This window comes from Muscardinus avellanarius (genome assembly GCF_963383645.1).
Source record: "Muscardinus avellanarius genome assembly, chromosome: 14".
Lineage (NCBI taxonomy): Eukaryota > Metazoa > Chordata > Mammalia > Rodentia > Gliridae > Muscardinus > Muscardinus avellanarius.
In genome coordinates this window covers 155,151-181,030 of record NC_137800.1, presented here as the reverse complement: position 1 = coordinate 181,030, position 25,880 = coordinate 155,151, and the positions used below count along the sequence as shown (strand labels likewise).

General features: G+C 45.8%; 1 protein-coding gene across 3 annotated transcripts; it reads left to right on the top strand.

Annotated features, from left to right (window-relative positions):
* TDRP (testis development related protein) lies at positions 1-25,276 on the top strand (the record flags this gene model as incomplete). 3 transcript variants are annotated; one of them, XM_080710667.1, is made up of 3 exons in its annotated part: positions 1-105; positions 22,783-22,880; positions 24,931-25,276. In XM_080710667.1, 3 exons carry the CDS (start codon positions 1-3, stop codon positions 25,274-25,276), a joined length of 549 nt encoding a protein of 182 aa, XP_080566793.1. The 3 variants fall into 3 exon arrangements, with proteins under 3 accessions (XP_080566793.1, XP_080566792.1, XP_080566791.1); XM_080710666.1 differs by having other exon boundaries at positions 22,777-22,880; XM_080710665.1 differs by having other exon boundaries at positions 1-132.
* Positions 25,277-25,880: the final 604 nt, after the last annotated feature.

The window sequence follows — 25,880 nt, the reverse complement described above, 5'->3', positions numbered from 1 at the left end:
ATGTGGAGGCTGGGCCGGAGCCGGGTGCTTCTGGATGAGCCCCCCGAAGACGAGGACGGCCTGGGGGGGGCGCCGCCGCCGGCTCCAGCCGCGGCCCCGGCGCAGGTGACTAGGGCGCAGATGGGGCCGCAGGTCGGTGGGGGCAGGTGAGGCCGAGGCGTAAAGGTGGGGGTTAGGCAGGTGAGGCGGGCGCAAGCCCCAGGGCTCCGAGCGCGGGGTCCGAGAACTGGATCCCGAGCCCGCCCCGGGCTGCGCGACGGCTTGCCAGTGTCGACCTCCCTCCGGGTGAACAGGGTGGCCGGGTCCTCACCGGAGCCCCCAGGCGAATCTGTTCCCTGGAGCTCCGGCTCCGGAGCGTCCCGTGGCGGGGGGAGGGCCCGCGGGGTGGGCGCCCCAGCCACCGTGTGACCACCTCCCGCGCTGCCCTCCTGTCTTGCGAAGGTGGACGTTCCTGTGGCTGCCGCGACGCGGGAGCGTCCACCACCTCCACGTAGGTGCCCCATCCTAGGGTAAAAAAGAGAAGTCCTGAATCATGGAGCCTGGGACAGTTTTCAAAGCCTTTGGTGACCATAGCAGAATGTTCCGTGGGCTAAATATTTGTTTGCATAACACGTATTTCCTTTCTAAAGCCTTTGATTTTCTGGAAGAAGGCAAAGTCTTTACATAGAAAATTGAAAGGCATTGGTCTGACAAGTGTAGAGATGTTTGGAATGTTTAGAATTTTTTAATTAAAAAGGATCCCAGGTGGATCCTGTATCCATTCAACACCCCCCCCCCTTTTCAAATGCCGTATTCTCTTTCATGTGCAATGAAATTTAGGTCAGAAACCCAGCAATTTTTTTTTTTAACGAAAGTCATAAAGTTTATGTTAAATTTTTGGAAAGCTCTTATGGAAGCTAACACGATCTACATTTTTCTTCTGAGAACTTGGAAATAGTTACTGAAGTTTCGAGCAAAGAACTCTTAGGAACTGAAGTCACTATTTCTTAGAGGAATTCAATACCATTCCTTTCCTCTTTTTTTTTTTTTTTTTTTTTTTTTTTGCGGGTCTGGGGATGGAACCCAGGGGCATTTGACCTCCGAGCCACATCCCCTGCCCTATTTTTATTCTTTATTTTGAAACAGGGTCTCACTATGTTGCAGAGGGCCTCAATAAGTAGCTGAGGCTGTCCGTGAACTGCAATCCTCCAGCTCAGCCTCCCCAATGCTGGGATTACAAGCGTGCGCTACCATGCCCGACTACCATTCCTAACTCACAGAATTTTTTTCTTTTTGCAGTACTGAGGATGGAACCCACAGGAGTTCTACCTCCAAGCTACACCCGCAGCCCTAGTTTTTATTCTTTATTTTGAATCAGGGTCTTCCTGAGTTGCAAAGGGCTTCACTAAAGTAGCTGTAGCTGTCTGGAAACCACCATCCTCTTGTCTCAGCCTCCAAAGCATGTGCCACCATGCCCAGCTGTGAACTTGTATTTGAGAAATTATTTTTTTCTCTCTGTGCTACTGGGGTTTGAACAAAGGGCCATTCTACCTCTAAGCTACATCCCCAGGCCTATTTTATTTTATTTTTTAACAGGGTCTCACTAAGTTTCTGAGGCTGCCCTGTAACCTGTGATCGATCCTCCTATTTAAGTCTCCCAAGTACTAGGATTACAGGGGTGCACCACTATACCTGGCAAGTAATTGCTTTTTTTTTGGGGGGGGGGTGTTCTACCTCTGAGCTACAGTCCCAGCTCTATTTTTTATTCTTTATTTTGAAACAGGGTCTCACTGAGTTGCAAAGGGCCTCACTAAGTAGTTGAGGCAGCCCGTGAATCACCATCCTCCTGTCTCAGCCTCCCAGATGCTGAGATCACAAGCATGCACCACCACGCCCGGCGTAAGAGGAATTACTTTTTAGTAACATTAGTACTTCATCTTTTTTAGATTGGCTTCTTTCATTTAATAATGTGTATTTATTTAAGACTTCAAATTAAGATTTCAAAGCTAGGTGCAGTGCCACACTTGTAATCCCAGTACTTGGGAGTCTGAGAATGGAGGATTGCAGGTTTGAAGCCAGCCTCAGCAACTTAGACACTCAACGACTCAGCTCGTCCATATTTCCAAATAAAAAATAAAATAGAGCTGGGGATGTAGCATCAGCAGATTAAAGAGATCTTGTTTCATAATAAAAATAGAGCTGTGGTTGTAGTTCAGAGGTAGAATGTCCTGAGTTCAATCCCCAGCACAATAAATAAATAAATAAATAAATAAATAAATAAATAAATTACATCTTTTCATGGCTGGAAAGTACTTTTTAGTGCTGAATAATATCTCGTTTTCTGGATGTGCTAGCTTTTTGCTGTTTGTTTTTGCTATACTGGGTATTGAATCCAGGGGTACTGTATTACTGAGCTACATCCCCAGCCCTTTTTATTTTTACTTTGAGATAGGGTCTTGAAAAGTTGCCCAGGATGGCTTTGATCTTGGCAATCCTCCTTCCCCAGCCTCCCAAGCTCCCAAGAACTAGGATGGGCCTGGCTACCACAATCTTATTCACCCATGCACCTACTATAGGACATCTTGGTTGATTTCAAGTTTTGGCAATTACGAGTAAGCTGCTGTCAACATCGTGTGTGTGTGTGTGTGTGTGTGTGTGTGTGTGTGTGTGTGTGTGTACATAAGTTTTCAACTCATTTGGGCAAAAAACAAGGATTTGGTTGCTTGGTCCTATGGTAAGAGTGTGTTTAGCACTTGTGCCAGTAGTGAGGAGCATTCCTTCTGGCCCATGCCCTCTCCAGCACTGGTGTTACCAGAGTCTGATTTTGAAATGGTCTCACTGAGTTGCAAAGGACCTCACTAAGTAGCTGACGCTGTCCACAAACTGAGATCCTCCTGTCTTAGCCTCATGAATACTGGGTTTACAAGCATGTGCCACCATGCCCAGCTCTTTGCCCCATTTTTAGTCTAGTTGTTTGTTTTCTTATTGAGTTTTAGGAGTTCTTTGCATATTTTGTATAGAAGTACTTTGTTAAATGTGTCTCTACAAGATGTGTCATTTATAAGAATACAAGTATTTTCACGTAAGCCTCTGGCTTGTCTTCTAATTCTCAATAGTTTCTTGCAAAGCAAAAGTTTTTGTTTTTATCTCTATTTGGGGATGGAACTCAGAGGGATTCTACTTTTGTATTATGTCCCCAAATCTATTTTACTTTTAATTTTGAAACAGTGTCTCACCAAGTTTCTGAGGTCTAAATTGCTGAGGCTTGGCCTTGCATGGTGGTGCACGCTTGTAATCCCAGTACTTTGGAGGCTGAGACAGGAGGATTGTGCACAGGTTCGAAGCCAGCCTTAGCTGCTGAGTAAGGCTCTCAGCAACTTAGTGAGACCCTGTTTCCAAATAAAGTATAAAATAGGTCTGGGAGTATATCCCGGACGTAGTAAGGCCCCTGGGTTCCACCCCCAGTACCACAATAAATAAATAAATAAATAAATAAATAAATAAATAAATAAATAAATAAATTGCTGAGACTGACATTGAACCCATGATCCTTCTGTCTCGGCCTCCCAAATCCTGATATTACAAGTAGGAATGACTGCCCAGCTCAAGTTTTCAAGTTTAGTTAAATCTAGCTTACCACTTCTATCTTTCATAGGTGTTTCCTTTGGTCTTGCATCTAAAAGTCATTGCCATGCGTAAAGTCTTCTAGGTTTTTGCCTACGTTTTCTTCTAGTGCACTTGTTTGTTTAGTATGGGGTGTTGAACTCAGAGACATTTTACCTATGGGCTAATTTAAATTTTTTTTTAAGTTTGAAACAGGTCTTGCTGGGTTACCAACGCAGGCCTTGAACCTACAATCTTCCTATCTGAGCTTCTCTATAATCCCACTGGAATTATAGGCATGCACCATCACACCTGGTGCACTTTGTGATGCTTTTGTTACTTTATTAAGGATCTCTATAGTTTTTTTTTTTTTTTTTTTTTTTTTTTGCGGGTTTGGGGATGGAACCCAGGGGCATTTGACCTCCGAGCTACACCCCCTGCCCTACTTTTTTTTATTATTCTTTATTTTGAAACCAGGTCTCACTGAGTTGCAGAGGGCCTCACTAAGTAGCTGAGGCTGTCCGCAAACCACGATCCTCCGGTCTCAGCCTCCCGAAGGCTGGGATTACAGGCGTGCGCCACCACCCCCTGCTTAGGATCGCTATAGTTTATTATGTTGGAAAAACTTTGCTATAGAAAAATAGAGAAAATCTTTGTTAATTGTGACAGGTTCATCATACTATAACTTTAGTTTTTTCAAGAGGATCTTAAGTTGGTCATGGTGGCGCGTGCTTATAATCCCAGCATTCAGGAGGTGGAGACTGGAGGATTGGTTTGTAGACAGGCCCAGCTACTTAGCAAGCCCCTTCTCAACTCAGTGAAACCCTGTTTCAAAAAAAAAAAAAAAAGAATAAAAAATAGCACCAGGGTATAGGGGTGTAGCTCAGAGATAGAATGCCCCTGGGTTCTATCCCCTGTACCGCAAAAAAAAAAAAAGGATCTTTATTTAAAACTAAACTTGTTTTAGATTTAAATTTTAAAATCCACGACAAATATACCACAAAACTGCTGCCTATGAACTTTTAAAGTTGAGAGAAGAGTCAGGTATAGTGGCACACGCTTGAAATTCCAATATTTGGGAGGCTGAACTATATTTTTACAGCCAGCCTCTACCACTTATTGTGGTTCTCCACAACTTAGACCTTGTTTCAAAAATAAAAATAAAACAGGATTGGGGTGTAGTCAGAGATAGAATTCACTTGGGTTCAATGCTCAGTACCACACACACACGAGAGAAACATGGGCTAATATGAGAGCAGGGGCAAATGAGCCCATCAGATCCATCGCCTGCTAGAAACAAGCTATCAGACAGCTTCAGTCTGGTCTTCCAGGCCTCCCGTCCCTCCAAACAGCGAGCCAGCCAGTTTTATGTTCGGCATGCAGGTTGAGGTGCCCTGTGTCTCATTCTAGAACCAAGGAGTAGTAAATCTTTTCAGATCACAGGAAAGCACCCTTTATGGCGCAGTGGGGATACTGGTGAAGTTGGTTTCAATGTTTGTTTGGCAAAGAGAGAGTGCTGTAAAGTAGCTAGGTGGTGACTGGTTTGAGATGAGTCCCAGGAAACCATTGTTGGCATTCTTGAGGGTGGTACTGTGGGGAGGTCGGCCTTAGGGTAGGACGTGCCGGCCTTTCTCCATCGTATTCCCCTGCCCTCAGAGCTAACATTTCATTACTGTTTCCCATGAGTTCTCAAAAGCAGAAGTAACGTGGCACCCCTTCCTGTGCAGAAGCCAACATGCTAACCGGGTGTGGTGGCGGACGCTTGTAATCCCCGCGCTTGGGAGGCTGACACATAAGGATCGCAGAGGTTTGAAGCCAGCCTCAGCTACTGAGTGAGTCTCTCAGCAACTTAGTGAGACCTTGTTTCCAAATAAAATATAAAATAGGTCCTGGAGTATAGCCCAGAAGTAGAAAGCCCCTGGGTTCCACCCCTAGTACCACAAAAAAAAAAAAAGAAGAAGCAGCCAACATGCTGTGTATACGTTTTCATGTGTTCTGTTCTACTTAGCCATAAGTTATAGTCTTTTCTTGATCTTTTCTTATCGATACACTCACCAGTACTTCCCCATCCCTTCATGTGAATGTGTGTGTTTAAAAGTATAGTTAACTTAGTCCATTTGGGTGGCTATAGGTATTTATCTCTCACAAGTCCACGCTGAGTTGCCAGGGGATTCTGTTCTCAGAGGGGCTCTTTCTAGCTTGTGGATGGTACTGCCCTACTGTGTCCTCACCTGGAAGAGAGGAAGCTCTGGTCTCTTCATCTTCTTATAAAGACTCCTGTTCCTCACGAGCCCTCAGGTTTCACCTCCACACTCTTCCTCTGGACATTAGAACACACACGTCAGTCTTAGCTATAGAGTCCTTGAATGGATGCTTGCCCCTACTGATGACCTACAGGAGGCTACTTCTAGTCTCATCACTTCACATGCTGGAGCATGCACTTCTGGACATGGAGCTCTGAGTCCAGGGAAAAGCGCCCTTGGGGTTTTGATGGATATCTCTAGATCACCCTCGCAGAGAGGCTGTACCCGTGATGTTCAGCCTGCAGTGGGAATATGTCTCGGCAACCATTGCAGGGTGATATGATGCAGCCCACTGGCAGTTTCAGACCTGATAGTGAGGGTGGTGCCTGATGTGATTTCAATCTGAGTGTCTCCTAGGGATGCTGTTAAATAGCAGTCATTTAGAAGCCTACATGAAGACTGAAAACTTACCCAACCCATTACCTTGCTGGTCATGTATGAAACTGTAGACGAGACAGCTGTGCTTCTGTGAAGGTGCAGTCTGCGAGTTTGGTCTTGGAATATGATTTCTGGTGGACCTCTACCAAGTCACATCTCCACTATGTGTGAGCTATGCAACCTTGCAAAAATCACCTGGCCCGGCCACACTTGGGCTTGTTTTTTAACTGTGAAGTTGGGATAAACAAAACTAGCAGTGCTGTTTATATGCTGTTATTCACCAGGGATATTGGTTAATGTCCCCATTTGCCAACAGAGGTCATCAGTCACAAAGCAGGAGGATGGCTTGGAAACGCCTCACAGCTGTGGTGTGCAGACTCTTGTTGACCAAACTTTAGCCTGCCCTGGATGTCTGGCCAAGACTCTCCTGTGCCTCCATGTCCTAGCAAGAGCTTCTGCCTGTGTCCACCCAGCTGCATGGCCCTGAGCCCTCTCTGCTGCACTGGGAGTTGTACCTCACCTGTGGTCTCTATTGTGATAGTCATGACACTTTCACAATGTCAGAAGACCTTTAAGAGTGGTAGAATGTTGATGAATGAATGTAATTAATAACAAAATGTTCCCAGGAAACTTCTCTAAAATATTAGGAAAAAACAGAAAAATTTGATTATGAATGAACATTTCACTAGGTAAAGTGTTTTGCAGGCACAGATCATAAGGATGAAAGAAACCTCATTCTTTTATGTGGCCAAGTAGACATAACCCATGATAGGACTTTTTCAAGATTAAAGGCTGAAGGTACCCTACCTTTTTTTCCCCTGTGGTACTGGGAATGAAATCCAGGGGCCTTCTACCTATGGGTTACCCCCGACCCGACCTATTTTACATGTTATTTGAAAACAGGGAATAGGGTCTAAGTTGCCGAGAGCCTCACTGAGCTGCTGAGCTGGCTTTGAACCTGCAATCCTTCCGTCTCAGCCTCCCAGTACTGGGCTTACAAGCGTGCATAACCACACGCGGCAGGAGGTATCCATTTCCCAGAGAGGCAGGGAGACCTGAAGTCCATCTGCATGTATACACTAGGTGTCTTGCCTCTGGTACAAGATGACATGAGGAGAATAAGCAGGTCTTATCAAGTGGCAGCAATAAATGCTTCTTCCGACTTTGTAATTAGGCTTCCGTTGTCCTCCCGAGTCCCTGTCAGCTCGCCGTGTCCTTGTGTGCTTGCTGCTCACCCTGCAGCAGCCAGCCGGGAGCTGTATCAGGACCTGGTGCTCAGAAGTCCTCGTGCACAGGCCTAGGGACACTACCGCCTGTGACAGCTCGCCTGGCTCTGCTCTGCCATGCTGGAGGTGCTGAAGAGGAGGAAGGAAAGGGAGAAGGATGCCTACTGCGCTCTGGATAGATGTATTCATTAATTTAGTGCAGGATTTTCAATTCAATGTATCAAAAATTTGATTATGTCTATATGTGGATTATAAAAGTCTGTTCATAAGATCCATATTTTACTTTCATACTCAGTCTTTGAAATGTGGTGTATATTTTACATTTACCAAGGCATTTCAACTTTGGGCTAAATTTTCATCAAATACTTAATCAGTACTTAGAGGTTATAAAATTTGTATTATAAAAGTAAGAGTATTTTGCCGGGCGTGGTGGCACGCACCTGTAATCCCAGCATTTGGGAGGTTGAAACAAGAGGATCACAGTTTGCAGACAGCCTCAGCTACTTAGTGAGGTCTTTTGCAACTCAGTGAGACTCTGTTTCAAAATAAAGAATAAACAATAGGGCTGGGGATGTAGCTCGAAGGCAGAATGCCCCTGGGTTCCATCCCCAGTACTACATGCACACAAAAAAAGTAGAGTCTTTTACCCAAATTATCCCAAATATACTGAAGAGTTTTCCAATCATTAACTCAATTATCTATATTTAAATTAAAATTTAAATAATTAAAAATTCAGTTCCACTAACTCTATTTCAGCCCCAATAGCTAGCTTTAGCTAAAGCCAACTAAGCTGGAAAGCTCAGCTCTCGTGTCTCTCCCAGATTCAGATCAGTGCATCAGGGACCCTGGCCTCTTCTCCTTGCGGGGCCTAGGAGTGCCACCAGAACCTTTGGTGAGTAGGCTTCATGTTTTCTGCTGTGCCTCCAGTGCAGAAAGACAGCTGAGGATGAAATGACTGGAGCTGAAGTGTCCATCCTTCTCGGGACTTTGCTCTCATTCTGTGCAACGTTCACTGTAAAAGCTGACATTGAACACTGAGGCTGAACTTGATAGATTTATCCTCATTGGTGCCGGGTGTGGTGGCGCACGCTTGTAATCCCCGCGCTTGGGAGGCTGAGACAGGAGGATTGCACAAGTTCAAAGCCAGCCTCAGCTACTTAGTGAGGCTCTCAGCAACTTAGTGGGACCTTGTTTCCAAATAAAATATAAAATGGGTCTGGGAGTATAGCTCAGAGGTAGAAAGCCTCTGGTTTCTACCCCAGTACCACCAAAAAAAAAATATATATATATATATATAAAATCCTCATTGGTAAGAATCCTTGCTGGTTTCATGCAGTTTGTGTGACCTGGAATATCCAAAAGATTGCCTGTCTCCACAGTACATTTACATCAGTCCTGGGCCCCACCTGGATCAAACAGGCTGGGGAACTGGAGTCTTAACTTGCTGAGCTGGTAGCCAGCTACTCCAACTGCACTCAGGAGAGTTGTACATGGTTGGGGATGGGCCAGTCAGCCTAGCGTTTGCAATGAAAATTCAGAGACTACAGCTTGAGAGGATCTTTTCTCCTGTTACTTCAGAGTGAATCAAGATTCGAAACAGGGGCAGCTGTGAACTTGTAAACAGTGTGGTTATGTCTGCTCCGGGTGGGTAATTCATCTCACGTTCTTTTGCCAGCTCATTGCTCCTGTGTGGTACAGGTTGCCTGCACAGGCAGATACCCCACAGTCCTGGTGCGGAGAGTTTTCTTGGGGTGGTGAGCAGGGCCACCTGCTCTCCCTTTGGTTCTGCGCAGTCATGGGGCGGGGAGAGCAACTCTTCCAAAGATCAAAACACTGGGAGGGCCTAGGCCATAGGGAAGAGAGCCCGGGATTATGTATGTGAGCTCTTTAATAAGCGTTATTTATTTATTTGCAGTACTGAGGATGGAACCCAGGGGCATACTACCTCCAAGCTATACCCCCAGCCCTATTTTTTATTCTTTATTTTGAAACAGGGTCTCACTGAGTTGCAAAGGGCCTAAGTATCTGAGGCTGTCCTCAAACTGTGATTCTCCTGTCTCAGCCTCCCAAATGCTGTGATTACAAGCAGCTCTTAATAAGTGTTTTTTAAAGAAAATCATGGTTCAGCTGTATCATGTTGCCTCTGATGATAGTGTTCTGTACAGAGTGTCATCATCTACTGGCAGACACAGGTCAGCTCTAGCATCTGAAGAGAGACATCACAGTGAGTGCTTTGCTCAGCAGAGGTCTGTCCTCTGCAGGGCTGTCTTGGTTTGGAGGACCAAGCAGGAGAGGGTGCTGGCACCCAAGACATGTGGGGTCCTCAGAAAATGTTTGCTAGCCAGATGTGGTGGTGCACGCTTGTAATCCCAGCATTTGGGAGGCTGAGACCAGAGGATCACGGTTCACAGACAGCCTCAGCTACTTAGGTCCTCCGTAACTTAGTGAGACCCTGTTTTAAAATAAAGAATAAAAAATAGGGCGAGAGGGTGTAGCTCAGAGGTCGAATGCCCCTGGGTCCCATCCCCAGACCCACACACACAAAAAAATGTTTTCTGACTGTTATAGCAAATTCTCCAAGTAGTCCTGGAAAGTAGGTGCTTGTGGGGTTTATTTGCAATCTCAGGATCAGTAAGTACTCACACAGTCATCTGCAAACATGCAGAAGAAAAGGATTGAATCACCCACTACTCCTTTCCAGCTGGGGTGAAGCACAGCCATGCTCACCTCGTCTCAGTTCTCATATTGTGAACAAGTGTTCTCTCTGCAGGCATTTCTGAAGTTTTGTGCTTTCTGTTGGTGATTTTGCTGTTTAAAGCAGCCCCCAGGCACAGGGCTGAAATGCTGCATAGTATCCTAAGCCCAAGGAGCCTGGGAGATGCACACTATGGAAGCCATATCAGTGAGAGTCGCAGACATGGCTTTTGCAGTGCTGGGGATTGAACCTAGGGCCTCACGCATGCCTGCTCTACCACTGAGCTACACCCCCAGCCCACTGTCATTGGTAATGCGTCCAATGACAGTGAGCCGACAGTGTAGCAAATGAGATGTCTTCAAACAGAAATACACACAAACAAGGTTATATATTGATCAGCTCACAAAACTATCACAACTAAAGGGTCATGGAGACCTCTCCTAAGAGCAGTGATTATGATTTGCTATTTGAGTGTTTGTGACAATCTTATTATTAATATTAATTTTTTTTTTTGCGGCTCTGGGGATGGAACCCAGGGGCATTCTACCTTAAAGCCACAGCCCTATATTTTTATTCTTTATTTCAAAATAGGGTCTCACTGAGTTGCAAAGGGCCTCACTAAGTAGCTGAGGCTGTCCTTGAACCACAATCCTCCTGTCTCAACCTCCCAAATGCTGGGATTACAAGCACACACCACCATGCCCAGCTTGTGTCAATTTTATATACCATTACTACTTTGAATGATGAGAATCAGTTCTATTTTTATTTTTAAAGTGTTTGAATTTCTTATTGATACATTATAATTGTACATGATAAAGAGTCATAGTGATTTATTTATACCTGCACATAGCATTATTTGGTCTGTTTCTTTACTGGTACTTCCTCATGCCCTCCCTCCCTCCTTCCCCAGACGTGAGCATGAAGAGAACCAACTGTATTTCACTGTGATAAACTTGGAGAAGTTGGACCACTGGTGTGCAGCTATGTGGTCACTAACAGAAACTGGAACCTAGTGTTTCCTGAGTGTTTGTTGTCTGCATTATCACTGCTCCTCTTACCTTACAGGTCATGATAAACTTATTGTAGCTTTTTTTCTTCATTTCACAAATAACCATTTTTATATTAAAAGTAACTAGGGTGGGCTGGGGGTGTAGCTCAGTGGTAGAGCAGGCATGCGTGAGGCCCTAGGTTCAGTCCCCAGCACTGCGAAACAACAGATCACGAGGGATTCACAGTTAGTGCCGTAGAAGAGCACTGGTGAAATTGTGTTTGGGTTCAAGCTTCAGTGTAACAAACCTGGTAGCATACTAGTAAGTAGCTTTTGTTTTGCTTGAGTAACTTACCGACAGAAGCTCTGCTGTGGAAGATGAGCAGTTCCCTGGTGACTTGGAGAACTGACGAGCTCTAGACTTTGAGAAGAGACTCTCATCCACCCACCAGCCTCTCTCTGCCTTCTCCCCTTGTACCTAATTTCTGGAGCAGGTGAGAAGGGAGGAAGTGGGAGAGCAGCGCTCCGGAATGGGGGACGGGAAGCAGGCTGACTTGCCTGCACTGGGAGGCCCAAAGAGGAACGTGGCCTCTCTCCTTAGATAAACCGGAGGACTCAGTAAGGGCTCAGTCTTAGTTACAAAGATCTGTTTGAGGAGGAAGATAAAAGCAAGATGAAGATAAACTTAGGGTCCTCCTGGGGGTTGGGATTCTAGGAGGACCACCAGTCAGGGCAGAGGACTGCGGCTTGCCAAAGACAGTTGATGAGGGTCAAGGCCTGCTAAGGGTGGGTTGAAGTCAGGCTGTGGGTTAGGGCTGTAGCTCTGAGGAGAGGAGATTGTCCTACAGCCATGGGCAGTATTTCCCCACATTATAACTTTTTTTTTTTTTGGCGGTACTGGGACTTGAATCCAGGGCCATTCTGCCTCTGGATTCAAACCCCATCCCTATTTTATTTTGAAAAGAGTCTCACTAAGTTGGAAAGGGCCTCAATAAGTTTCTGAGCTCACTGAATCTGCCATCCTCCTGTCTCAGCCTCCCAAGCACTAGGATTTCAGGTCTGTACCACCACATCCAATTCTACACTATAATTTATAATCATTTTGTTTAGTACAGCAACAAGGTATGCCAAGAAATTTTATAGGCACTAGGCAATATGTAGCTATTAGTAAGAATTATTTTTTATTCTAGGGGAAAGTGTCTTTATGTGTGCTTTTTCCTGACACCAATCAGTTCTCTAATACCAACGGGTATCCTGTACTTCAGTGCCTCTCTGACACTTATTACCCAGAATTGACATGGACTCAGATTTAGGACTCAGTCTAAAAGTGCCCCTGTTTATGATGCCCACTGCAGATAGGTGTTGAGTTCTCTGTGATAACGTGATAGAAAAGAATTTTAGCACACATCAGTCAGAGACAGGGACAGAGGTTTATTTGGGAAAGTAGGAAATACACATTCAAGGGAGGATGCAGGCCACCCCAACATGGATGAAGCCCTTTGGGAGTGCAGGCTCTTATTTATTTATTTATTTATTTATTTATTTATTTATTTATTTATGGTTCTGAAGATGGAACCCAGAGGCCTTCTACCTCCAGGCTATATTCCCAGACCTATTTTATATTTTATTTGGAAACAGGGTCTCACTAAGTTGCTGAGAGCCTCACTAAGTTGCTGAGGCTGGCTTCGAACCTGCATGATCCTCCTGTCTCAGCCTCCCAAGCGCGGGGATGACAAGCGTGCGCCCCCACGCCCGGCTAAGACTCCTCTTTTATAAGGGACTTCTTGAGGGGTGGGCCGGAGGTGTGTGAGGATGGCCTTGGTCTCATCCTAGGTGGTGTAGGGTATTGGCTGTTGATAAGACCTCACGTCCTATCAGCAGGTATTCTTTTAACTACTCAAGGACAACCAGCATTGTTGAGATTGCTCTATTGGGTGTTGACCAGAAACCCTCTTTGGGTGGTCTCTGTTTTCTGGCCCGCAGTACTCAAGGGCACTTGTAAATCCCCCAGGGTCTAAAAGGCCTTGTCACAGGCTAGCTACTAAAGTTCCATTTTTCATGTTCTTCCTTTACCTCCTTTCTACCTATTTATTTCTTTTTTCTACATTGATACCACTGAGCTATATTCCCAGACCCCCTTTTTTTGTGGCACTGGGGGTGGAACCCAGGGGCTTTTCTACCTCCGGCCTATACTCCCAGACCTATTTTTTTATTTTATTTTTTATATTTTATTTGGAAACAGGGTCTCACGAAGTTGCTGAGAGCCTCACTAAGCTGAGGCTGGCTTCAAACCTGTGCGATCCTCCTGTCTCAGCCTCCCAAGAGCGGGGATTATAAGCGTGGCTTTTAATTTTGGTACTTGAGATTGAACCCAGGGTCATTTTACCTCTGAGCTACACCCCCACCCTTATTTTTTATTTTAATTAGAGTCATGCCAAGTTTCTAAGGGTCTCACTAAACTCCTGAGACTGGCTTTCAACCTACAACCCTCCTTTCTCAGCTTCCCAAGTACTGGTATTTACTCAGATGTTTAGAAAATTATTTTAAAATGTTTTGTAATTTCCAGAGACTACATGGTGCTGCATTTATTTCTAAGTGTTTTAGTGTTCTGATGCAGTTGTGAATGGATCTGCTTTCTTAGTTTACTTTGTAGTGTTCTTTGTGGTCCTATAAGATTTTTGCATATTGGTCACAGATCTTATTATCTTGGACTCTTTTATTCCAATAGAGTTTCAGTAAATTCCTCAGGATTTTCTATGTAAAAAATTGTTATGTGTTCATAGTGATATTTTTACTTCTTTTATTTCTAGCTGAATGTTTTTTCTTTTTCTTAACCGATTGCCCTGCTTTAGAATCTCCAGCAGAACATGGTCAGGTGTGGCAAGAGCTGACATCTTTGTCTTGCTCCTGAACTTAGGAAAAAACTTCTAGTCTCTAACTATTCAGCACCAACCCTGCCCTGGGCCACTCCATTTATAAAGAGTAGTTTTCAAGTGGTACCTACCGAGTTGCTCTAGTTTATGAAGCAGCAGTCTGAGTGGAATGGCTCCACATCTTGTTTGTACGGTGAGCACCAGCATAGGCACAGACCAGTAAAAACGTGTTCATGCCAACTCATCAAACAGCGTCAGGAGTGCCTGGACACATGGACATTGCAGATCATACTAGGAACACCATACACATGAGCCTGTCAACCTCACTAGACTAACCCCTCACCTGAGAACCCAAGACTGGACATGGTGGCACTCTGACCACATCACCTGAGCCTTGCCTGGGAAAATGGCATAGCAACAAAGCTCCGATCCTCTGTCCCCGTGAGGACAACACAATGCCCAGGCCAAGCCAGCAGACCTCCAGCCGACACTCTGAACCGTGTCCTTCAGACACTCACCTTGACAGCTCCACAGAACTGCTTCTTCCGTTAGACCCTTACCTGACCATCTACCACGACTCCTTGCAGCCTATCTGCTCTCCTCTGCCTTTTCTCTTGGCAAAGCTTCCTAAACCCCTGCAGCAGCCTTAACCCTTTCTTAGCCTTCTGGTAACCTGTATGTATTACTGTTTGACGTATGATATGTGAATGAGAATTATAGACATCAGAAATTAAGACCGGAATAAAAGAACTTGCAATTGTTTGGTTGTGAGACCAAGTGAACCTTGACTACTAGGTTGAAGAGCAGCTGATGGAAATGATGTAGCTTCTTAATTTATTGTTTTGCAATAAATTTTGACATTATAGAAAGACATGAACATGTTTGTTCCACATTAATGTCATAATTTGCTCACAACTATAATGTCGCTGGTTTTTCATAGATACCCACTATCTGGTTGACTGGTGTGTGTGTGTGTGTGTGTGTGTGTTGTTGGGTTGGAACCCAGGGCCTCTTGCATACTAAGTAAGTAAATATTCTACCACTGAGCTATAGCCCAGCCTGATAGATTTTGTAAAATGGCTTCTCTACATCTATTGATATGATCATTGAGCTGTTTTTTTTTTTTTTTTTTTTTTTTTTGCTTCTTATTCTCTTGTTACAATAAACGAATTGCTTCTCAGATGTTAAAGTACCTTGCATCTCTGGGATAAAGCCTACTTGGTTATGTGCATGGTTCTTTTTATTTATTTGCTTATTTATTGATTCAGTGGATAGCATTTTGTTGAAGATTTTTTAGTCTATATTCAGAGGAGATATTGGCCTATAGCTTCCTTTTCTTGTGATGTCGTTAGGTTTTGATATCAGGATAATGCTATGCTCATGAAATTAGTTAGAAAATGTTCCTTCCCTTTTTATATTTGGAGGAATTTGTGAAGAGTTGGTATTTTTGTTGAAGTAGTTTGTAGAATTCCATGGTGAGTACATCAGTACAGGGATTTTTTTGGGGGTGTTTTTGATTGCTGAATCAATATCCTCACTTATAGGCCTATTCAATTTTCTCTCCCTTCTTGAGTCAGTTCTGGTAGTTTGTGTTCTTGTAGGAATTGTCCATCTCATCTAAGTTATCTGATTGTCAATAGCCACAATTGCTCATGATATCTCTGTATACTTTTTGTTTTCTGTTTCTGTAGTCATCTTCCAGCCTCCTGAGGCTCTAGGAGTATGGCTGTGTGCCACCAGTTGGCTTGTTTATCAATATTCTGAAAGAACCAATCCTCGTTTTATTGATTTCTTTGTTGATTCATTGATTTCTTTTATTGATTCCCTGTTGGTTACTTTCTGCTCTGATCTACATCAGTCCCTCCCTTCTGCCTGCTTCTCGCTGAGTTTGGCCCTCTTTCTCCAGTGTCTTCAGGTAGCAGTTTAGGTTGGGATTGGAATCTTTGTTTTCTTTTTGTACATTTGTAGCTGTATCTTCCTTGTGAGCACTGCAGGTGCAGCTCTGACCTACAGCTAGAGATCCTCGCCTCCAGGAGCTAGAGCTGGTATTGGGTGGCTCAAAGTGCTCCAGGTCGTCGGGTGTGGTGGCTCATGCTTGTAATCCCAGTACTTGGGAGGCTGAGACAGGAGGATCGTGCAGGTTCAAAGCCAGCCTCAGAAGCTTAGTGAGGCTCTCAGCAACTTAGTGAGGTCCTGTTTCCAAATAAAATATAAAAGCCAGGCATGGTGGTGCACATTTGTAATCACAGTATTTGGGAGGCTGAGATAGGAGGATCCGGGTTTGCGACCAGCCTCAGCTACTTAGTGAAGTCCTTGCAACTCAATGAGACCCTGTTTCAAAATAAAGAATAAAAATTAGGGCTATGGGTGTATCTCAGAGGTAGAATGCCCCTGAGTTCCATCCCCAGTACCACAAAAAAAAAAAAAAAAGACAAAATATAAAATAGGTCTGGAGGTATAGCATGGAGCATAGAAGGCCCCTGGGTTCCATCCCCAGTGCAACACAAAGAAGGAAAGAAAGAAAGAAAGAAAGAAAGAAAGAAAGAAAGAAAGAAAGAAAGAAAGAAAAGTGCTCCAGGTCTTGTATAATTGATGACTAGTTTCTTATATTGGTGTGGAACCTGAGAGGGAATCTAAAGGTTTTGGTTCCCAGACTGACTTGCAGGGTGGACAGCAAAGCCCTGAAGGAGCGGTGGGTGCCGTAGTTCTCCTCACTGCCCATATTTTTTTCTTGTTGCTGGCACACTGGAGTGGGGGTGTGGCTGCCTGTGGGGCAGGGCCACTCATGGATGGGATGGCAGGTCCACCACCCAGGCACCACCAAGGGTGAGATCCTCGCTCAGGGCTTTGGACCCTGGGCTGGGAATGATAGGGTGCTGTTGCGAGGAGGAGAGAAGTGGAAATAATCTACATGCCTCTCTGTAGGAGAAGGAATCCTGCAGGGCCAAGTGCTTAAACCACTGCCCCACCACTGAAGAGTCATGTATACGTGTGGAGTGAGGAAAGCAAGGCCAGTTGGACAAGAACCCAGCAGCAGGTGTGCAGATGTGTGGGAAGTCCAGGGGACCTAGGAGAGGATGGAGGAGCCTGGACATAGGCTGCTTGCTTGCAGGCGCATCAGGCTTGATGCAGTGGGCAGGAGCCCAGGGAGCTGAGGCCCTGGTCTGCAGGTGCCAGTGTCTGGTGCTTCCTGGTACTGAAGGTTTGTTTTATCCTTACAGAAACAAAGGTCAATGAATTTTTTTTGTGTGTGTGGGATTGAAACCGGGGCATTCTACCTCCAAACTACATCTCCAGCCCTATTTTATTTTTTATTTTGAAACAGGGTCTCACTGAGTTGCAGAGGGCCTCAACTAAGTTGCTGAGGCTGGCTGAGAACCTACGATCCTCTTCTCTCAGCCTCCCAAGGACTGAGATTACAAACGTGTGCCCCCACACCTGGCTCCAGTGAGGGGTCTTAAAGAGCTGGAGTGTAAAACCTGGCTTTGGTAAGAGTTTGCAGCTCTCTTCCTTTCCACTGGTGATGCACTACCTGACTTTTGCAAGCCCTGTTGTATTACCACAGCTGCTCTGTGTCCTGTCCTTGCTTCGGTTTTCTACCTTACTTTGCAATGCAACACAATACCCTTTCCACTTCCTCTGACCTCAGTATCCTCTAGCGTTTCAACTTATTTTAAGCCCAGGAACTCTGGACCCTTTATCCTCTCCAGTTTTATCTTATTCTGAAATCAGCCAGAACTATTTCTGTAATGCTTTGTTTACAGAATGATGTTTATAAACCCTAGATGTGAGGAGTAGCTGTGCCTGGTCTGGCTTGGCCCAGGCCAGGGTGATATGGTCTGCAGGCAGGTTCCTTCTTCCATCCACTGCTCCTCCCCCTCTTCATCCAGATGCCACAAGTCAGGTCTCAGAGCTGGCAGGACTCTCTCCAGGTGGAGCCTGGTCACTCAGGTCTTTGCCTAGACCCTACTGTTGACATTTGCTGTGCTACCAACTGCAGACACCTTTTCTTACTTAGGTTTAATTGGTGGTTAGGTGCTGATAGTTGCTACAAGTGACTCAGGCCATCTTCTTCCCTCATGCCTGCCAAGTGGAGGATCCTAGGAGATTGAGGGGAAGCACCTCAGTGCTGGGCCCAGGGATGGTACATTTGCTTGGAACTCAGGATGAGGCCAGCACATCTGTGGGGACAACTGGCACTGTAGGCTAGGGCTGGGGCCTGGGAAGCAGCTCATCCTGGCCCCTGGAGGTGCCTGTCCTCCTTCCGGCCAGCTCTGCTGGGTGCAGGTGAGAATAGAGGTGAGGTTCTTACCAGGCCCAGGTGCCTGTCTGACCTTGGCTCTCATCTTCACCCTCACTACATGGCAGAGCACTTCCCATTTCTTCCTCATATCGAAGACAGGGAAACTAGACCATGTCTCTTCTCCTGCCTTATAGAGTGGAAAGGGCTCCTTACAGTGATGCCTGTCAGGGAGGAGACACAGCAGGTGTGCAGGGCTTCCTGGCCAGGAGCAGCAGCACTGCTGGCCACAGGAGTGGCTCCTGAGAGCCTGTGTCCTATATGGGTGTGGCTGTATATCTTCCTGGCCTCCTGCACCTCTTGAGCAACACCCTGGAGATTGGGTTAGTGACCAGAGGCTGTTTACACTTTGGTCTGTGGTTTCTCTGCTGTTAGGCACAGTTCTGGGCTTCTTCCTAAGCCTTTGTGAAGTACTGATTACCCAGTCAGTCATGTTGGCTTTTGCTAGCTTTTACAATCCCTGACCATGGTTGACAAGGCTACTCAGAGACTGTGTAGGAATCATGCAGGAGATGGAGTTTCGTGTTGGCTTCTGGCCACAGGTTCAATGCACATACATTCAACCTTTGGATTTCTACTGGCAAAAGTGATGGGTCATTGTTATGGCTTTCTCCAGTTAATTAAAAATGAAAGAGACATTTGAAGTATCTTTAATATTGTGAAAAATGATGCCTTTTGAAAGACCTCTGAGTTTTACAGGTGGGCCACAATAGCAAATTGGTTATTAAAACTTGAGTTAGTGCTAGCTGGGCGTGGTGGCGCACGCTTGTAATCCCTGAGCTTGGGAGGCTGAGACAGGAGGATCGCACGGGTTCGAAGCCAGCCTCAGCTACTTAGTGAGGCTCTCAGCAACTTAGTGAGACCCTGTTTCCAAATAAAATATAAAAAAGGTCTGGGAGTATAGCCCGGAGGTAGAAAGCCTCTCGGTTCCACCCCAGTACCACCAAAAAAAAAACAAAAACTTGAGTTAGTGCTTGATGATAGCGTACGTGTGGGTGTGCACAGAACAGTTAACACACTATGGAACAAGTCCTTTCCAGGACTTTGCAATCCTGCTGAGAAAAAGGGTATTTGCACCAGGAAGGCTATGCACTGCTGTTTTAGGCCTATAGATTCATTTGCTAAATAGGCAATCTTAAATTTGGTATTAGATTTCATAAGCAATTCTAAATGTATTAATGTATATTTCCATCAGGCATACAAGATCATGTAAAAGTTATAATGTCTATTTGTTACTTAAATTGAATATCAAGTTATTTAGGAAAGGTTAATTTTTATTTCAGCAAAATACTTTGTTTAAAAAGTTAGCCGGGCGTGATGGCGCACGCTTGTAATCCCAGCATTCGGGAGGCTGAGATCTGGAGGATCGCGGTTCGCGGACAGCCTCAGCTACTTAGTGAGGCCTCTGCAACTCAGTGAGACCCGGTTTCAAAATAAAGAATAAAAAATAGGGCAGGGGCTATAGCTCGGAGGTCAAATGCCCCTGGGTTCCATCCCCAGACCCGCAAAAAAAAAAAAAATAAAAAAAAATAAAATAAAAATAAAAAGTTAGTGTAGGCCGGGCGTGGTGGCACATGCTTGTAATCCCTGTGGAGGTGCTTGGGAGGTGGAGACAGGATCGCGCAGGTTTAAAGCCAGCCTCAGCAACTTTATAAAGTAGGTCTGGGAGTATAGCCCAGAGGTAGAAAAGCCCCTGGGTTCTACCACCCCAGTACCCCCCCCACACACACACACACACAAAGTTAGTGTAGGAGCTGGGCATGGTGGTGCACACTTGTAATCTCAATACTTGGGAGGCTGAGACAGGAGGACCAGGGTTTGCGGCCAGCCTCTGCTACTTGGTGAAGCCTGTCAGCCACAGAGCTCTTGGATCAGCTGGCATAGCTGTGAGGAGGACACGAGGCTACAGAGACATGCGTGCCTCATGGCAGAACTGTGCTAGGAGGCCTCAAGAGCTCACGTTGTCTGTCTGTGGACAGACTGGCCAAGATGACTGAAGATGGGAGAGGAAACAGATGCCCACCCTCAGTCCACGCCTGGCCGCAGAACGGTGTCATGCGGTGACTAGGCCAAGCCCCATGGTCAGAGGACACTTTTGTTTTCTTTCATTTTGCCTATTTTTGACTTTCTTTTGTCTGTTTGTTTTTAGATTTTTTTGGTTTTTGATTGAACCCAGGGCCATTCTACCTCCAAACTACACCCCCAGCCCTATTTTATTCTTTTTATTTTTTTGGTGGAACTGGGGGTGGAACCCAGGGGCTTTCTACCTCAGGGCTATACTTCCAGACCTTTTTTTTTTTAATATTTTATTTGGAAACAGGGTCTCACTAAGTAGCTAAACCTGGCTTTGAACCTGTGTGATCCTCCTGTCTCAGCCTTCCAAGTGCCGGGACTACAAACGTGTGCCACCATGACTGACTTAGACATGTTTTTATTTTTTTTATTGTTTTATGAAATTTTTCTTATATTGAGGACATTAGATTTTAACTTTTTTGGGGGGAGACTGGAAATTGAATCCAGGGGGGATTCTACCTCCAAGCCATACCCCAGCCCTTTTTATTATTTATTTTGAAACACAGTCTTGCGAAATTGCTGAAGCTGGCCTTGAACATGCAATACTCCCGTCTCAGTCTTCCATGTATTGGGATTACAGGTGAGCTCCCCTAGTATTCTGCTTGTGGTCCCCCCCCCCAAATACGAAAGGAACCATGCAGCAGTTTATTATTTATTTATTTATTTATTTTGGGTGGTACTGGGGGTGGAACCCAGAGGCTTTCTACCTCTGGGCTATACTCCCAGACCCATTTTATATTTTATTTGGAAACAAGGTCTCACTAAGTTGCTGAGAGCCTCACTAAGTAGCTGAGGCTGGCTTCAAATCTATGTGATCCTCCTGTCTTAGCCTCCCGAGCGTGGGGATTACAAGCATGCGCTACCACGCATAGCTAGCAGTTTATAATTTAAAAGCAGGCTGTAGCCTGCCCTTCTCTCCAGAAGTTGTCTTATGTACCATTTTAAGCTGTTTCTCCAAAAAATTAATACCATGGTTTCAAGTATAGCTTGCATTTCATCATTATATAGACAAAGACTTCTGTCAAAAGACAAAATTAGAGCCGGGTGTGGTGGCGCACACTTGTAATCCCAGCATTCGGGAGGCTGAGACTGGAGGATTGCAGTTCGCGGACAGCCTCAGCTACTTAGTGAGGCCCTCCAAAACTTAGTGAGACCCAGTTTCAAATTAAAGAATAAAAAAACTAGGGCAGGGGGTATAGCTCGGAGGTCAAATGCTCCCGGGTTCCATCCCCAGATCCGCAAAAAAAAAAAAAAAAAAAAAAAAAAGACAAAATGACACCGCAGTTGGTTATGGGTCTGTTGGCTTTGTTTGCATCTGCAGTTGCAGATGCCAGCAGGGGTCTGTGGGGTAGAAGCAGGAAGAAGGGTTGGGACCTGGTTGCTTCAGGCCACTGTGTCCTAAGGGCTAATGCAGGGAGAATTCCTTGTTTGGGGCTGAAACCAGCCTGCCTGAGGTGTAGTAGCCTCTGTCCTGGTTTCAGCCAGCACATGGCCTGAGGCTCAGCAGGCCACACTCAGATTTGGTCTCTGGGGCCCAGGGAAGGAGTGCAGTATAAACCCATGACTTTTTCTCAGTCTTACTGAATAATTCTGTCAAAATGAATGTCTTTAGAGACCTGTACAGGGAGATCCTCGACACTGTGGGGTGTGTGTGTTCCCGGACATGGCATATCTGTGTTGTCTGTATGTCCTAGTCACCCAGTCTCTAGTGGTCTTTCTTGGTGGCATGGGGGACACAGCTTCTGTCTGGCTGCTTGGCTCTGGCTCTGGGAGCTCTGTGGGGGCACCTTCTCCAGCCCCTTTACTCAGATACTCTGCATCTTGGAGATGCTGGCAGGTGAAACCCTTGGCATGTGGGGATGTAAGATGGTTGCCCTGCTGGGGCAGCCATGCCACATCAGGACAGTTTGGTCAACCTGGGTCAACTGCACCGAGAGCCCGAGCGGGAGGATTCCTGTCACCTAACGACACAGCCTTTGAACCACGCTAGTGTAGGCTGTCCCTGCTTGTGATGCAGCTGGAGTGTGCCTAAGAAGCCCTTGGGTACGTAGAAGCCCAGCACACAGCCAGGCCCATGTGGTCCTTGCTGCATGGCCATGTTGCTGTGCACGCAGCCACTGCACTGCGCCTTTCCCATTGTTGTGGTGTGCTTACCATGCCCCAGAGCAGGAGTCTGTGCCACACAGATGGTGCATGCCAGGCCAGAGCATCTTGGCCAGTCAGTAGTCTGTGATGTCTGATGGCAGCAGAGCTGCCTCAGTGCAGCTCCTCATCATGGACACCTGGCTTATTAGAATAGAAAACAAATCAGTCAATTTACTACATCAGGAGAAACTTTTTCTCTTAATCTTTTATTAGGTTCAGGGAGCAAGTTTCCGAGGTTGGAAAGAAGTGACTTCAATGTTTAATAAAGATGACGAACAACATCTGCTTGAAAGATGTAAATCTCCCAAGTCCAAAGGGTAAGCCACAAATGTGTACTGATGAGGGAGGACTGTGTGGGGCACAGGGCTGCAGACTGCCCAGGCCTGCAGACCCCCAGCTCTCCCCTGGGGCAGACCCTCCGCCCCATGAATATGCAGGGTTCCTGCATTTTTTTTTTTTTTTTTTTTTGCATAAGCAGTAGTAAGTAAAAAGTAAAAGGCCATGAAGGTAACCATACACATTTTGAAATGTTATAGAAAAGTAGAACAGAATTATAAGTTGAATTTACTAGCCTTAGACTATCCATGCTTAAGATTTTAAGTACTTTTAGAACTTAAAAAAAGCACTAAGAGCCGGGCGTAGTGGTGCACGCTTGCAATCCCAGCAGCTTGTAATCCCAGCATTCGGGAGGCTGAGACTGGAGGATCATGGTTCAAGGACAGCCTCAGTTACTTAGTGAGGCCCTCTGCAACTTAATGAGATCCTGTTTCAAAATAAAGAATAAACACACCGGGTGTGGTGGCGCACACTTGTAATCCCAGCGCTTGGGAGGCGGAGACAGGAGGATCGCGCTGGTTCGCAGCTAGCCACGCTGGCTTAAGAGACCCTGTCTCCAAATAAAAATATAAAAATAGGTCTGGGAGTGTAGCCCGGAGGTAGAAGGGCTTACAGGAACCCCAGTACCACCTCAAAATAAATAAATAAGTAAAAATAAATAAATAAATAAATAAAAAATAAAAATAAAGAATAAAAAATAGGGAAGGGGGGTATAGCTCGGAAGTAGAATGCCCCTGGTTTCCATCCCCAGACCCACAAACACACACACACACACAAAAAAAAGAGCACTAAGACCACAGAAGATCGATTTGATAAAACTGTACAAGATTTTAGAAACCTAGAGAGGTTTAAACTGAACATATATATTGCTACTTGCAGCCTGCAGGGCTGCTCCACCTTGGCTCCTGCTGCTCATGGCTGCCCAAGATTAAGGTGTCTTGGCAGCCCTCAGCAGCGTCCTGTGATGTGCGCCAGGCCCTGTGTGCTGCTGGAGCCCGAGGACACGCTTGGTCCCTGGAGGACAGTGCGTCGGCTCTGGCTGGACTGCTGATGCAGGGAGGCCTAGTGCTGTGTTCCTGGCATTGTTCTGGGTGGTGTTCATGGACAGTAGGCAGCAAGCACGCTGGCTCTGCCTCAAGCCTTTCCTTTAACACCCAGCCTGAATTCTAATTGTTATTGAGTAAAGCACCTAGTAAGTGCTTGAGACAGTTTGCTACATGAGTAACCCCTTTGAAAACTCACTTGAAAAATAGAGTGAGTACTTGCTTCCTAACCTGGACCCTGGATTTCCATGTCCACTCCAGGGCCTGGGTACTCCCTCCCTGTCTGTCCACTTTTGTAAAAACACTTAGCTGAGCATGGTGGCCCATGCTTGAAATTCCAGCATTTGGGAGGCTGAGACAGGAGGATCGCAGGTTTGCAGACAACCTCAGCTAACTACTTAGTGAGGCCCCCTTTGCAACTCAGGGAGACCTTGTTCCAAAGTAAAGAATAAAAAATAGGGCTGGGGTGTACTTCGGAGGTAGAATATCCCTGGGTTTCATCCCCAATACCGAAAAAATAATTTGTAAAAACACTTTTTTTTTTTTTTTTTTTTTTGGTGGTACTGGAGTTCCTGGAAGCCCTTCTACCTCCGGGCTACACTCCCAGACCTATTTTATATTTTTGAAACAGGGTCTCTTACGCCAGTGCGCCTGGCTTCGAACCTGCGCGATCCTCCTGTCTCCGCCAAGAGCGGGGATTACAAGTGTGCGCCTGTCTCTCCCAAGAGCGGGGATTACAAGTGTGCGCCACCACGCCCAGAGTGTAAAAACACTTTTAATCTCATGTCTGAGAAAGAGTCTTTTACCTTTATTAGCAATGAGTAGTGACTAGTTTTTTTTTGTATTTTCATTGCTAATTTTATTTAAAATGCTTTGACACGGGTTTGTGTTAGCTTTCTAAGCACTAGAACTACTAGGAAAGAAAATTAAACTTAACCATTTGTAAGATCATTTGGTCACCAACACTTCACTCCTTTATCTCCTGCAGATCTAACTTACGCTTGAAAGAAGAGTTGAAGTCAGAAAAGAAATCTGGATTTTGGGACAATTTGGTTTTAAAACAGAATACACAGTCTAAAAAACCGGATGAGATTGAAGGCTGGGAGCCTCCCCAACTTGCTCTGGAAGATGTGGCGGCTGAGTTGGGGGACACCTCGAGTGGCTGCCAGCACTGGCCAGGCTGGGAGGACAGCGCCAAGGGCTCCAGCAAATACACCAGCCTCTCCAGCTCAGCTCACAGCTCTCGGTGGAGCCTCAGGTCGGCGGGGAGGCTGGTCAGCATCAGACGGCAGAGCAAGGGCCAGCTGACGGACGCTCGGGAGGAGGTGGAGTGACAGGAGGCGGTGTGTCACGCGTGGGCCTCCCGCCCTGCATGGGCCTTCAGGGCTGCTGGCCACGTGGCCTGCTGCCGGCTCCATGCTAATTGTGGTCCTCCCATAGTAAGGACAGGGATCCACTGTGCCCGTGCCCCACACGCAGTGACCCTACACTGTGGCTTCTTGGTGACTAGTGCAGGGCCTGCATTTGGTTGCCTTATTGCAGAAATGCCCATCTGCACGGTTTGTGTTTGCCGCAACTGGGCATGTGTAGTTTTGATGTTGTCCCATAGATAACAGTGATGATTTGCAGTCTGCCACAAAGCATTTCCCAGGCTCTATCACACCTGTCTCAGGACCCCACACCTTTCCCTTGCATGTGAAACAGGCATGGGCTGAGGCAAGCCCATGGCAGCCCTGCCACCTTTTGCAAGAAGAGCCTATGGTCCAGGGATAGGCTGAGTCTCCCGAAGGTCTTACTAAATTTTAAAAATATGTGAACAAACCAAATACTAGAAGAGCTAGAGTTCTATGTGAGTGAAATGTGTTGGTCCATCGCTGAGAGGAGGACAGCCCCCAGTGCGTGCTTGGTGGCAACAGTGGCTCTGTTTGGAATTTTTTT